This window comes from Carassius gibelio, chromosome B1 (assembly GCF_023724105.1).
Source record: "Carassius gibelio isolate Cgi1373 ecotype wild population from Czech Republic chromosome B1, carGib1.2-hapl.c, whole genome shotgun sequence".
Taxonomy (NCBI): domain Eukaryota; kingdom Metazoa; phylum Chordata; class Actinopteri; order Cypriniformes; family Cyprinidae; genus Carassius; species Carassius gibelio.
The window spans coordinates 3,270,649-3,284,518 of NC_068396.1; the positions used below are offsets into that span (position 1 = coordinate 3,270,649).

General features: G+C 39.1%; 1 protein-coding gene across 5 annotated transcripts in view; it reads right to left on the reverse strand.

Annotated features, from left to right (window-relative positions):
- Nucleotides 1–12,029, reverse strand: part of LOC127948882 (SLAM family member 7) — a 104,010-nt gene extending 91,981 nt beyond the window's left edge. For 2 of the 5 annotated variants that reach the window (XM_052545709.1, XM_052545707.1), the window contains exons 1-3: nucleotides 11,831–12,028; nucleotides 10,705–11,010; nucleotides 10,328–10,588 (exon numbers count right to left, since the gene is read on the reverse strand). In XM_052545709.1, the coding sequence (XP_052401669.1) occupies nucleotides 10,328–10,588; nucleotides 10,705–11,010; nucleotides 11,831–11,897 (634 nt within the window). In that variant the 5' untranslated portion in view covers nucleotides 11,898–12,028. Of the gene's footprint in view, nucleotides 1–6,007; nucleotides 6,101–10,327; nucleotides 10,589–10,704; nucleotides 11,011–11,830 lie in introns of all 5 variants that reach the window. The other 3 variants (XM_052545708.1, XM_052545696.1, XM_052545695.1) reach the window with 3 other exon arrangements.
- Nucleotides 12,030–13,870: the final 1,841 nt, after the last annotated feature.

The following is a 13,870-nucleotide window of genomic DNA, read 5'->3' on the forward strand; positions in this document are numbered from 1 at the left end:
GCCCTGCTTGGAGCGAGTCGTTGCTGCTGCTGCTATCGTTAAGTTTCAGCCTTCACAGCTGTCACAGCTTCCAAACGCTCTCAACACAAAAGCCTACTGGCGCTCGTGATTCTTTAGCTCCGCCCACACGTCACGCCTTCAGGCGCTCGTGTTTTTCCGAGAAAAATCGGTACAGACTATCTTTCTCTTATGAATATAATAAAACTAAATACTTTTTGGATTTATGAAGGATGTAGTACTACTCTATAGGTACTCAAGATTAACAGGATATTGAGTGAAAACAAACATTTCACCCCCCCCCCCCTTAAGTTAAAATGGTAAGTCTTCATCTTTGTAAAGGACTATTAATCTAATTATTATTTTTATTTTTTTCTACCGGGGATGACTGCACCTTCTTTTTTCTTATCACCTTTATAATAAACCAAATAATAAACAATTAGCCATACAATGAAATTCAACTTTTATATATTATGCTGACAGTCATTTGTCAACATATCATCATCATAATGTGATAAAATAATTCACTTTAATAGAGCATGCAGCAGAATTATGAAAATAATGAAATGTAACTTTTTATATTATACTGACAGTCATAAAAAGTTAGAATTGAAGTGTGTTGCTTAACTATCCACAATTCTGTAATTTAAACCACCTGGATATCGGTGTAGCAGATACTATTTAGTTAGTGATGATTTATGGGAGAATAATGTTTTTCAAAGTAGCTTGAGGAGAAAACAATCACATTAGCTTTACTGAAAACATAACAAAGATATTTTTATGACAAATTATTACATCTTATGGTTAGGATTATTACATGCTTACCTTTTGACGTTACATTATACTGCTTTCCTTCAGGGTCATTTGTGAAAAAGAAAGAAGATCCAGGAGTTAGACAGACATATAGAGCAGAGTAAGCTACTGATTCATTCCTTAAAAGGGTCATATGATGCTATTTCAATTTTCCTTTCTCTTTGGAGTGTGACAAGCTCTTGGTGCATAAAGAAGATCTGTAAATTTGCAAAGACTAAAGTCTCAAATCCAAAGTGATATTCTTTATAAAAGACTTGTCCATGCCCCCCTAAAATTCCTCGTTCTAACATGCCCCCACATCTCTACGTCATTATGTGGGAAGATTTGCATAACACCGCCCAAATGTTCACACAAAGAAAGAACGCATAACTTTTATATTGAGTTTTGAGAAGTTGTGAGTAGTGCTTTTTGTTTGTTGTTTCTCTGATCACAAATGCAGACATGTTTTTATGTTTACACAGCGTGATATGCAATGCATAAAAACACAGTATAAGTCATTTTAATCAGTAATTATGTTCCCACTGTGTGCAACAAATGCCTAGTTTGAAATAGGTTTTATTGGTTTTGTGTCATTCTGCCAGCAGACAGCATCACAGTATGTTAAGGGGCATAACATTTCCGTCACACGCTTGAGGTATTCAGCCAATCACAATGCGCTGGATAGCTGGCCAATCAGAGCAAGGGGTAAGTACTTTTAGAATGATTATAGTTTACCTACCTGAGAATAATAAATAAATAGGTAAAAGGTGTATAGATAAAGGAGACACCATAAAACAAGGAATAACACATAAATCATCCCAAGAAGATGCACTGAGGATTACCTCTGGATTTGATTTTTGGATTTCCTCAGAAAAAAAAAGTGAATCCCTTAATCCAGCAGAGATCATAAACATGAGTGAGTGTTTTTTTTTTTTTTTACTTATATACTTGTATTAGGTTTCACATAATGTGTACATATTTTACTAGTTAGATTTTTTTCCAAACTATAATTCCTGACTAAATGTATAATCTAGTGAAACATTATAAAGTTTCATTTACATCATCTAAATGTTCTACTGTACTACTAGTATCAGTGACCATCAAAATAATGTTAATAATGTAGTTTATAATTTAGTTTATTTAAGAGCTCATAAATAATATACACTTGGAAATGCTAGTTATGTGATGTTCAGTTATACATTTCAACATGACACAATACCAGTCAATACCAGTTTGCTAAAGCAGTAATATTGTTCAAAATTTTTACTATTTAAAATAACTGCTTTCTATTTGAATATATTTTACAATTTAATGTATTCCTGTGATCAAAGCTACATTTTCAGCATCATTACTCCAGTCTTACTCCAAGTGTAACAATATACACTATACCATTCAACAGCCGTCCCAACCGTATATGGTGAGCGTGATTTCACCAAGTACAACATGTTCCTGGATCAACATCCTTGTTGATCCTGGAACATCATTCCAATCAACCAATCATAATTAAGGATGAACTTTTCAGGAAATTTCAGTTTTAGGCTAACAAACAAGATTCGGTTCTTCTACAGTCTTGTTAATCAGCTATCATTTCCCTCTGATTTTAGGAATAAATTATGGGTAGGGTTAGGTTTAGGGGTAAGAATTGGATTAAGTATGTATTTCTGGATAGTACTGTTGATCCAGGATCATCAAAAGATGTTGATCCTGGAACACGTCTTACTTGGCAAAATCACGGCTACCGTCAGTATATATAGAAATTAAAACTTTTATTTAGCACACACGTGATGACAAATAAAAATAATTAATACAATAAATGTTACAAACAACTCTTTTCTTTCAATTAAAAAAAAAATTAAAACAATATTCTCAACATTAATAATATATATATATATATATATATATATATATATATATATATATATATATATATATATATATATATATATATATAATTATTATTTATTTATTTTTTTGAGTAGAAAATCAGAATACTAGAAGTAATAATGCTAAAAATTCAGTTTGAAAGCCAGCTTTGATTGTTCCTAATAAACTGTTTAACTGCACTTGCAAGTGAATCTTAAATAATTTTGTGGGATATTTAAATATATTCTAAATAAACTACAAATATAAAAAAAATGTATTTTGTCGTCACATTCTTTCTTGTAATCTTCCCTCTCAGTCACACACTTGACTGAATGGCTCATTATGCAGCTCATTATGCGGGTCTTTGTCTTCTCAGGTGTAAATCACAATAATATTCATGATAGTTGACGCCAACTCGACTTTTACAAACAAGGGGCCCTATAATACACTCGGCGCAATGTGACGCAAGGCGCACCGCAAGTGTGTTTGCTAGTTTCAGTCCGGCGCCATTCGCATATTCCCATCTAGCACCACTTCTTTAATTAGCAAATGCATTTGCGCTCATTTGTGTGCCCTTAGGCGTGCTGGTCTAAAAAAAAAAGGTGTGTTCAGGCGCATTGCTGGCACAATGCTATTTTAAGGAGCTGAAAATAGACTGCGCCATAGACCAACTCAAACCTGGTCTATAGTCTGGCACAATGTTTTTTTTTTTGTTATTTAAAGAGCATACACGCTGATTATTAAACACAGGGACGCACAGCAACACACAAACATACCAAATATAAAAAATGAAAGGATTGCAAAGCATAATAATTTTTTGTATGCTAATTATATATATTTACATTTACATTTAATCATTTAGCAGATGCTTTTATCCAAAGCGACTTACAAATGAGAACAATAGAAGCAGTCAGGTCAACAAGTACGAACTGAGATTGGGAGGTCATTCCACCAGCTGGACACAGTCCAGGAAAAGGTCAGTGAGAGTGATTTTGAACTTCTTTGGGATGGCACCACAAGGCTTCGTTCACTTGCAGAGAGCAAACTTCTGGAGGGCACATAAGATTTAACCAGTGAGTTTAGGTAAGTTGGTGCCGTGCCAGTGGTCGTCTTGTAGGCAAGCATCAGTACCTTGAATTTGATGCGAGCGGCTGCTGGTAGCCAGTGTAACCTGATGAGGAGAGGAGTAACGTGAGCTTTTTTTGGCTCATTGAAGACAACCCTCGCTGCTGCATTCTGGATCATTTGCAGAGGCTTGACACACATGCCACTACATGCAGGAAGAGCCAGGAGAGCATTACAATAGTCCAGTCTGGAGAGAACAAGAGCTTGGACAAAAAGTTGGGTTGCTTGCTGTGACAGGAAGGGTTTAATCCTCCTAATGTTGTATAAGGCAAACCTGCAGGACTGGGTCGTGGTAGCAGTGTGGTCTCTGAAGCTTAACTGATGATCCATCACAACTCCTAGGTTTCTGGCTGTCCTCAAAGGAGTAATAGTTGATAAACCCAGCTGTATAGAGAAGTTGTGATAAAGCAATGGGTTAGCTGGAACCACCAGGAGTTCTGTCTTCGTAAGGTTAAGCTGAAGGTGATGGTCATTCATCCAGCTAGAAATGTCACTCAGACAGGCTGAAATGCGAGCAGCTACCGTCGGATCATCTGGCTGGAAAGAGAAGTAGAGTAGAGTTGGGTTTCATCAGCATAGCAGTTATAAGAAAAGCCATGCTTCTGAATGACAGATCCTAAAGATGTCATGTAGATGGAGAAGAGAAGTGGTCCAAGTACTGAGTCTTGAGAAACCCCAGTAGCAAGGTGTTGTGACTTAGAAACATCACCCCTCCAAGACACGCTGAAGGATCTGTCAGAGAGGTAGGACTTAACCCACAGGAGTGCGGTTCCAGAGATGCCCATCTTTCTGAGGGTGGACAGGAGAATCTGGTGATTAATGGTGTCAAAATTTAAAAAGAAAAAGAATCAAAAGAGACTGATACACACTGAGGTCGGTAGAGTTTCTTGATTTCTACCATTTCCTCTTTGCAGCCCTGAGTTTAGAGCAATGTTCACGGAGAACTTCGGACAGCCAGGGGGCAGATGGGGCGGTGCGTGCTGGTCTAGACAACAATGGGCAAAAGTTGTCCAAGCAAGATGTTAAAGTGGAGCAAAGAGTGTCCGTAGCGCTGTTCGTGTCCAGAGCTGAAAACTGAGAGAGTGCAGGAAGCGAGGATGAAACCACAGAAGATAGGCGAGATGGAGAGAGTGAGCGTAGGTTCCGTCGAAAGGTAACCTGCGTTGGAGTGTGTGCCACTTCAGGAGTTAAGTGCTAGGTTAGCAGTAATGAGGATGTTGTCTGAGGTGTGGAGTGGATCAACTGAAGAGTTGTCCACAGAGCAACAGCGTATATATATATATAGACTTCAAGATGAGACTGTGATTGGTTTATTGCACGTTACGCCCAAAAAACACCCATTACTCATTAAGAGAATAGCGCCAAAGTTTTTTCGTCGTCAAAATAGCAAAAGTGAATTTGAACTTGGCCTGAGTGCACCTGCGCCGTGCGCTTTACACTTTGCTTTACATTGTTAGAATAGGGCCCAAAAAGTGTCTTAGAAAATTTAAATCAATCTATTGTTTTCTGAGAGTAAACAAGATGATTTTCACATCATTTAGAAAGAAAAATTCTAGGCTACAAGATCCAGGTTTGACAAAAATTCTGTATGTGTTTTATGACCTTATTTCAGTGACTTCAAAATTTAAGTTTTTCACTAACTACGCATGAACATTGTTTTCTCAAAAACAAAATCATGTAGTTACATGTTATTTACATATTATTGTAGCCAAGTTTGTGCTTATTACAGTATTTTCAAACTTTAGCCATGTATAAGTATAGAAGCCCTAGACCTCAACTGCATAAACAAATTTCATTACACCAAATACACAAACTAATGCTCTTTTTAGCAATGTCATATGACCCCTTTAATTACAAAATCTAATGACCAAAAAAAATATGAAAAGCAGGGTTTGAAATGTCTCATGTCAAAATGTACAGTAGTGGCGTTCAAAAGTGATGTCCAGGGGGAACATTGACAATATTTGCTTTAAATTACCTTACAAGTTTAATAAACACTTGTACAACTACTCAATACACTTAGAAAATCTACATCAACATAACATTAATATGTTTGATTAAAGGATGAAGATATCATTCTTCCTATGCTGGACATCACTTCTGGCCACTGCTGTACACTACTTCTGTCTACACTGGGTACAAGTTTATAGACAGTATTAAACTTCTTAAACAACACGATAAGAGCAAGAAACACATATCTTAAAAGAAAAAAACACAATAGGAAACTTACTATGAAACCTTGACCAGACCTTATACAGGAGAACAAAGAGAGCCAGTATCAAGATTAGGATGACGATGAGAGCTATCCACCAAGGTGCACTCTCTGAAGGAAAAGAACATGAGGAATAAACATAATATACTTTATATAACTGACACTTAACTTATAATATACTTGCACAGCTGATTCATAATGCACTCTAAATGACTGGATAACAATATCCTGGTAAAAACTATCAGCAATCACAGAAACCAAATTGTATGACATGAGCTCTTTCCATTTGACTTGATACAAAGTCCAAATGGCCCTAAATGTTTGTACTTATTTTGAAAGTAGAAACAAAGTATGTTGCCAATAAAGTATTTTGTTAGCATTAAGATATACATCAATGCCATTTGCTGCCTATTATGTTACTATGCTAAACAGCCAGCAGACGTGCAGTAATGGTTTTTTAGACACAGTATGTCTGTACTACCTGATATTTTTTGATGAAGAATAACATACTGTAATTTGCCGGGCTCTACCATGGTATGGCCATTGATTACAGTATCACATGGCATACTGTAATAAAAAATAATGCCTGACATCTTAAATGCTCTCTCTCTGACACACAGTTTTGAAATACTAAATAGCTGAATATCTGTACCAATTGATTCACAGATTAACCATTAACATATGTTGGATTAATATACGGTCAAATATATTGTATAAAATGAAAGAGTATAGATGAAAATGTAATGTTCCATGTACTTAACATTTCACAAAATAAGGATTTTTTTGAACAGTAAGATTTTGGATGTTTCTACTGCTCACCAAGCTTGCAATGCTTTATTTACTATTTAAAATAACAATTTTCTATCATAATATATATTTTAAAATGTAATTTATTCCTGTGAACCACACCTGTATTTTCAGCATCATTCCTCCAGTCTTCAGTGTCACATGATCCTTCAGAAATCATTCTAACATACTGATTTACTGCTAAAGAAACATTTTATTATTATTATTATTATTATTATTATTATTATTATTATTCAATATTTAAAACAGTTGAATATTGAGTAAAACATTTTCAGGATTCTTTGATGAATAGATAGATCAAAATGTCAGCATGTATCAGAAATAAAAAACTTGTGTAACATTATACACTAGCTATACCATTCAAAAGCTTGGAGCAGTATAATGTTTTTCTGAATAACTTTAATTTACAAATATTTTGTATAGAAATTAATCCTTTTATTTAGCAAGGATGCTTTAAATTGATCAAAAGTGATGATAAAGACATTTATAATGTTACAAATGATTTCTATTTCAGATAAATGCTATTCTTCTGAACTTTCTATTCATTAAATAAACATGAAATAAGTCTATTTAGCTGTTTTCAACATAATAATAATAAATGTTTTTTGATTAGCAAATCAGCATATTAGAATGATATCTGAAGGATCATGTGATTCGAGTAATGATGCTAAAAATATATATTTGAAATCACAGGAATAAATTACATTTTAAAGTATATTCAAATAGAAAATAGTTGAAATATATATATTTTTCTAAATTGTCAAACCAATGTCATTTGCTTTGATATGAATTGTTTAATTCTATTCCATTTAGATTCAGATCATTATAAGTGTGAAATGTCCAAATACTTGAATGTACATAAAACTTCCAAACACAATACACCTTATTTTTCATGTATGCGCGGAATTGTCAAATTTCTTTATAGATGACACTCCTATTTGGGCATGAATAATATTTAGTGCTAAGCTGAAGTTGTTGATAACAGTAGAAACCTAAAATAAAAGCACAAAGATGGATAGCTTGAATAAATATTCTGTCATTTACTTACTCAGGTTGTTGCAAACCTGTGGAACCCCTGCAGTTTGCTTACAGAGCAAACAGGTCCGTGGATGATGCAATCAACATGGGATTGCACTTCATCCTGCAACATCTGGACAAAACAGGGACTTATGTGAGGATCCTATTTGTGGACTTTAGTTCGGCTTTCAACACCATCATCCCAACAGCCCTTCAGACCAAACTGACCCAGCTCTCTGTTCCTAGCTCTATCTGTCAGTGGATCACCAGCTTTCTGACAGATAGGCAACAGTTAGTGAGACTGAGGAAATTCACATCAAACAGCTGCTCCACCAACACTGGTGCCCCTCAGGGATGTGTTCTCTCCCCTCTGCTCTTCTCCCTGTACACCAACGACTGCACCTCTAAAGACCCCTCTGTCAAGCTCCTGAAGTTTGCAGACGACACTACAGTCATCGGCCTCATCCAGGACGGTGATGTGTCTGCTTACAGACAAGACATTGAGCATCTGGCTGTCTGGTGCAGTCTTAACAACCTGGAGCTGAACACGCTCAAAACAGTGGAGATGATCGTAGACTTTAGGAGAAACCCCCTTGCACTTTCCCCACTCACCATCATGAACAGCACTGTGACTGCAGTGGAGTCATTCAGATTCCTGGGAACCACCATCTCTCAGGACCTAAAGTGGGACAATCACATTGACTCCACTGTGAAAAAGGCCCAACAAAGGTTGTATTTCCTTCGCCAGCTGAGGAAGTTTACCCTGCCACAGGAGCTGCTGAAACAGTTCTACTCAGCCGTCATTGAGTCTGTCCTTTGTACTTCAATAACTGTCTGGTTTGGTTCAGCAACAAAATCAGACATCAGAAGACTACAGAGAACTGTTCGGACTGCTGAAAGGATTATTGGTGCTCCCCTGCCCACCCTTCAAGAACTGTATACATCCAGAGTGAGGAAAAGGGCTCAGAAAATCACTCTGGATCCCTCACATCCAAGTCATCCCATCTTTGAACATTTGCCATCTGGCCGGCGCCTCAGAGCCGCAAACACCAGAACAGCAAGGCACAAGAACAGTTTCTTCCCCCAGGCAATCTACCTCATGAACAGTTAAATGTTCCCTACTTATGCTTATAAACGTGCAATATCCTTATTTTTATTTGTTAACCCTCCATCCTAGAACATCCCTGCATCTCACTCAATCCTATTCCATTATCATTTATAGCACAATTGTTTATACACTTATTTATTTGCCAATTTGTAAATCTCTCTTTTTTTTTTTTTTTTCTGTGTGTTGTTGTCTCTGTGAACTGGAAGCTTATGTCACTAAAACAAATTCCTTTTATGCGTAAGCATACTTGGCAATAAAGCTCTTTCTGATTCTGATTCTGATTCATTACTTTTTTGCTGCTGAACACAAAGGAAGATATTTTGAAGAATGTTTGTTACCAAGCAAATCTTGGGTCCCTTTGACTTCCATAGTAATAAGAAATAATATTATGGAAGTGAATAGGATCCAAGAATAGTTTCTATATTAACATTATTCCAAATATCCTCCTTTGTGTTCAGTAGAACAAAGAAATGTATACAGGTTTAGAACAAGTCGATGTTAAGTAATTGATTATTGATTATTGGCAGATTATTGGCAAGGTGGCCATGAGACCGCACAAACTGAACCATTGCTCTTTCAGTTCAGTGATGCCTAAAGTCCAGGCATTGACAGACCACACTTATGCCTCAAGGGTTAAAATAATGTTACACAAGGCAATATAGTTCCACAGTGAAGAGCCCTTGCCATTTTCAAGAATGACACTAGCACTTTGTTGTACACTGTTAAATTCTAAACTTCTCATTTTAAGATACACATAATTAATCAAATTCCAATGATCCAAAATAAAAAATATATTTTAGTTATATTTTTATCACTCCTATGCTCCTTAACTAATGGCTAGCGAAACGGAAGTTTATCACATTATAAGGAATTATATCATCGTACCTGTCACAGTCTTCTGTCTTTCTGTCACTTTCTCCTGTGAGTGTTGTGTTTGTTTGGTATCATGTGCTTTTGTCCTGTTTCTTTTATTACCCGCCAATCTTGTTACCTCATCATTGTTTTAGTTGCTTCACCCATGTTTCTCTCTTGTTCCCGGACTCATTTACCTTCGCTCTGCACACCTGTCTCTCAATCACACACACAGCTGTTGCTCATTGTCATGGACTATATATTCTCGTCTCACACACTACTCTGTCTGGCTGTATTGATTGTTAGATGTTAATCGTGTTTGCATTTTGCCCTTTTCTGATTCTGCTCTTGTCCTTGTTACCGGTTCTGTTTTTATTTTTGCCTGTTTAGTTTTAAAATTAAAGATTCTTCCCTGCATTTGGACCCAGACCCTATTCTTTCCTTGGCGCCCTCTGACCGACGTGACAGTACCTATTTTCACATTTCAAAATAAGGTGGATAGAGGATCTCAGAACCACCTCAATATAAAAACTAATCTGACACATGATGCTTACCTTTAAACAGATCTCTCTCATAGACCGGATCACTGGTGCTATTTCTCAAGGCATTCTCGAGTGTGCATGTGTAGAAGAAATCTGGATTTCCTTGCTTTTCAACTGTGATAAGTTCTCCTTTTGGACTGTGGGGTGAACCCTTCAGTGTGCCTCCAGTAGAATTCTTCCAGATGATCGTTTCACTGTACTCGCATATTAAATACACCGCATCAGGGTTAACTTTAAACTTCTCTAGTTTTATCACAGGTTTGGGGAGCAGTGCTGTGAAAGAAACAAAGAAAAAACATGTTAAGTTCCACTTTTCTTGTTAGAGTACAATATGATTACCATCTGTGTTAATCACTGTAAATGCATCAATGTGAAGTATATCCACTTACGCAAAACTTCCAATTTGAATCTTTGTTCCTCCTCTTTATGGTTGATATCGATGGTATAAAGTCCACTACGTTCAACAGTTAAATTAATTATAGTGATTTGTCCAGTCTCCTTATTAAGAGTTGTGATGTTATTGAAATTCTTATTCGGGATGAAAACGCCATCTTCAGCATCCCATTCAATCGCTTTTACAACAGATTCACCGTTTCTTTGTTTCCATAAAATGCTGGTGACAGGTGGATTTAAGCTGGTCGGACGAAAAGACACTCTACCACCGACTTCAACAAAAACTTTTTTCACTTTTTGACCTGGTTTGTCAATTGAAAGAGTATATTAGTTGACATACAACAAACTAATTTTAGGGGTGCACGTTAAATATCATCCAAAATCACACACCTGATGGAATTTACTACTGATTAGAAAACAAGTTTTACTCATGAGATGTGCATTAATTATCTTCTGATATTTATTGTGCACCCCTAGCAAAATTCTGTATAATAGTTACTAATAGCTTCTGGAAAGCATGGCAACAAAAGTACCCGATAATGAACTATATTCAGACACGATATATATCATATACCTACCACACACATATAAACAGAACACATAATTATAATACCTTACATTTATATAGTGCTTTTCTAGGCACTCAAAGCACATTACAATGTGAGGGCTATCTCCTCATCCACCACCAGTGTGTAGCATCCACCTGGATGATGCAACGGCTGCCATATTGCGCCAGAATGCAGACCCACACCAGCTTACTGGTGGAGAGGATGAAGTCAATCAGCAGATATGGGGATTGTTAGAAGGCCATGATGGTCAGAGGCCAATGGGTGAATTCAGCCAGGATGGAGAGGTCACACCGTTACTCTGATTGTTATTATCATGTAATAATAAAATAACCAAGGCATCAAAATCTAAACTATAAACTACACAAAACTAGGCCACAACAAAGACTGTTCTATATCTTTATATAATCTTTACACCACAGTCCCGTGGTATTTGTAAATTGTACACAGTATTATAATATGTTTTAAAACTAAACAGCATTGAACTAACTTTAGCTAAGAGCAGCCACCACCTCGTCATGGAGAAAATGTATAGTGAAATATTGAGTAACTTTACCAGAAGCAGCTCCGATGGCGATGAACAAAGTGCAGATGACGGTCATCCAGTATTTCAGAGGAGACATTTTTCAAAGTAAACTTTTATGTGTTCTTCTTTTAGATTTAGTTTTTCAGAAAGTATTTGAGGAACATGCCTCAGAGGCCAAGCGAAGACAGAAACCGTAAAGGAAGTCAGTTTGAAACAAAACTGAAAGTAGAATGTGGTTCCCAGGATTTAGCTGAAGCTCAGCCGTTTTATGCTAATTTGAGACATTTTTAACCATATATATATATATATATATATATATATATATATATATATATATATATATATATATATATATAATTTTATTTTTTTTTGTCTCAGAATATCAAATTTTTATATCTCTGTCACAGTGTGTCTGGTCTGTGTATCACTGGGTGTCCAGTAGAGGTCTCACTTCCCCTTATCGTCACTGTTCATTGTTTTCAGCTGTTTCCACTTACATCGTTTGCTTGTCTTTAAATACCTGGGTTGTTTCTGTCCTTGTTACGGAGTCCTTGTTTAATGTCAATGCGTTTTACATGTCCGTCAACTCTTGCCCTTGTCTTGCTTTGCCTTGCCCTGTGTTCGTGTCCTGTTAATGTTTGGTGTTGGATATTCTGGTTTTGACCCTGCTTGGACTGTTTACCCCTCTGGATTTGCCCTATATTAAACTGCTTACCTGCTATTGGATCTCTCCCTGTTTTCTGTGTTGCTTCACGTGACAGAAGGACTCGATGGCCGCCAGCTTAGAGCCACAGCACAAGATGGCCGCCAGCCCAGTGCCACAGCACAAGATGGCCGACTCAACGCCTGAGTCGCCAGTCCAGGTGCCACCGATTCGCCGACATAGAGGACGGAGGACGAGGAGACGGGCGCCTACCGTTCCTCAAGGCCTGGAGAGCGTTCCCGAGCGGGCCGCTGTCGTCCAGGAGGACGTTCCCGAGCGGGCGGCTGCAGTCCAGGAGGACATTCCCGAGCGGACCGCTGCCGTCCCCGAGGCGGTGCCCGAGGTGGTGCCCGATGCTGTTCCGGTGACCGAGGTGGTGTCCGATGCCGAGGCGGTGCCCGAGGCTGTTCCTGAGGCCGAGGTGGTGCCCGATGCAGAGGCGGTGCTCGTTGCTGTTCCAGAGACCGAGGTGGTGCCCGATGCCGAGGCGGTACCCAATGCTGTTCCAGAGCTCGAGGTGGTGCCCGATGCGGGGCCCGATGCTGTTCTGGAGGCCGAGACGGTGACCGATGCTGTTCTGGAGGCCGAGACGGTGATGCTGTTCCGAAGGCCGAAGTGGTGCTCGATGATAAGGCGGTGCCCAATGCTGTTCCAGAGGTCGAGGTGGTGCTCGTTGCTGTTCCAGAGACCGAGGTGGTGCCCGATGCCGAGGCGGTACCCAATGCTGTTCCAGAGCTTGAGGTGGTGCCTGATGCGGTGCCCGATGCTGTTCTGGAGGCCGAGACGGTGACCGATGCTGTTCTGGAGGCCGAGACGGTGACCGATGCTGTTCCGGAGGCCGAGACGGTGACCGATGCTGTTCCGGAGGCCGAGGCAGTGCCCGAGGCGGTTCCGGAGGCCGAGGCGGTGCCCGAGGTTGTTCCCGATGCGGTGCCCGAGACCGCTCCCGAGGCTGTTACCTTGGCGGTGCCTGAGGCCATTCCCGATGCAGTGTCCGAGGTCGCTCCCAATGCCTTGACCGAGGCGGTGCCCGAGACCGTTCCAGAGACAGTGCCCGAAGCCAAGGCACCTCGGGTCTTCACAGACAGTCCAGAGTCTAGTCAGATTCCCGTGGACTCTCCGGAGTCGGGTCAGGTTCCGGTGGACTCTCCGGAGTCGGGTCAGGTTCCGGTGGACTCTACGGAGTCGAGTCGGGTTCCGGCGGACCCTCCGAAGTCAAGTTGGGTGCCAGTGGACCTTCCAGAGCAAGGGCCAGTCACCGATGACCCTTCAGAGCCAAGTCAAGTCACTGGGTGGTGTGCGGCTCCGTTCTGGGGGACTCCTGTCTCAACCACGAGGACGTGGTGGTCATCCGCTCCGCCCTGGGG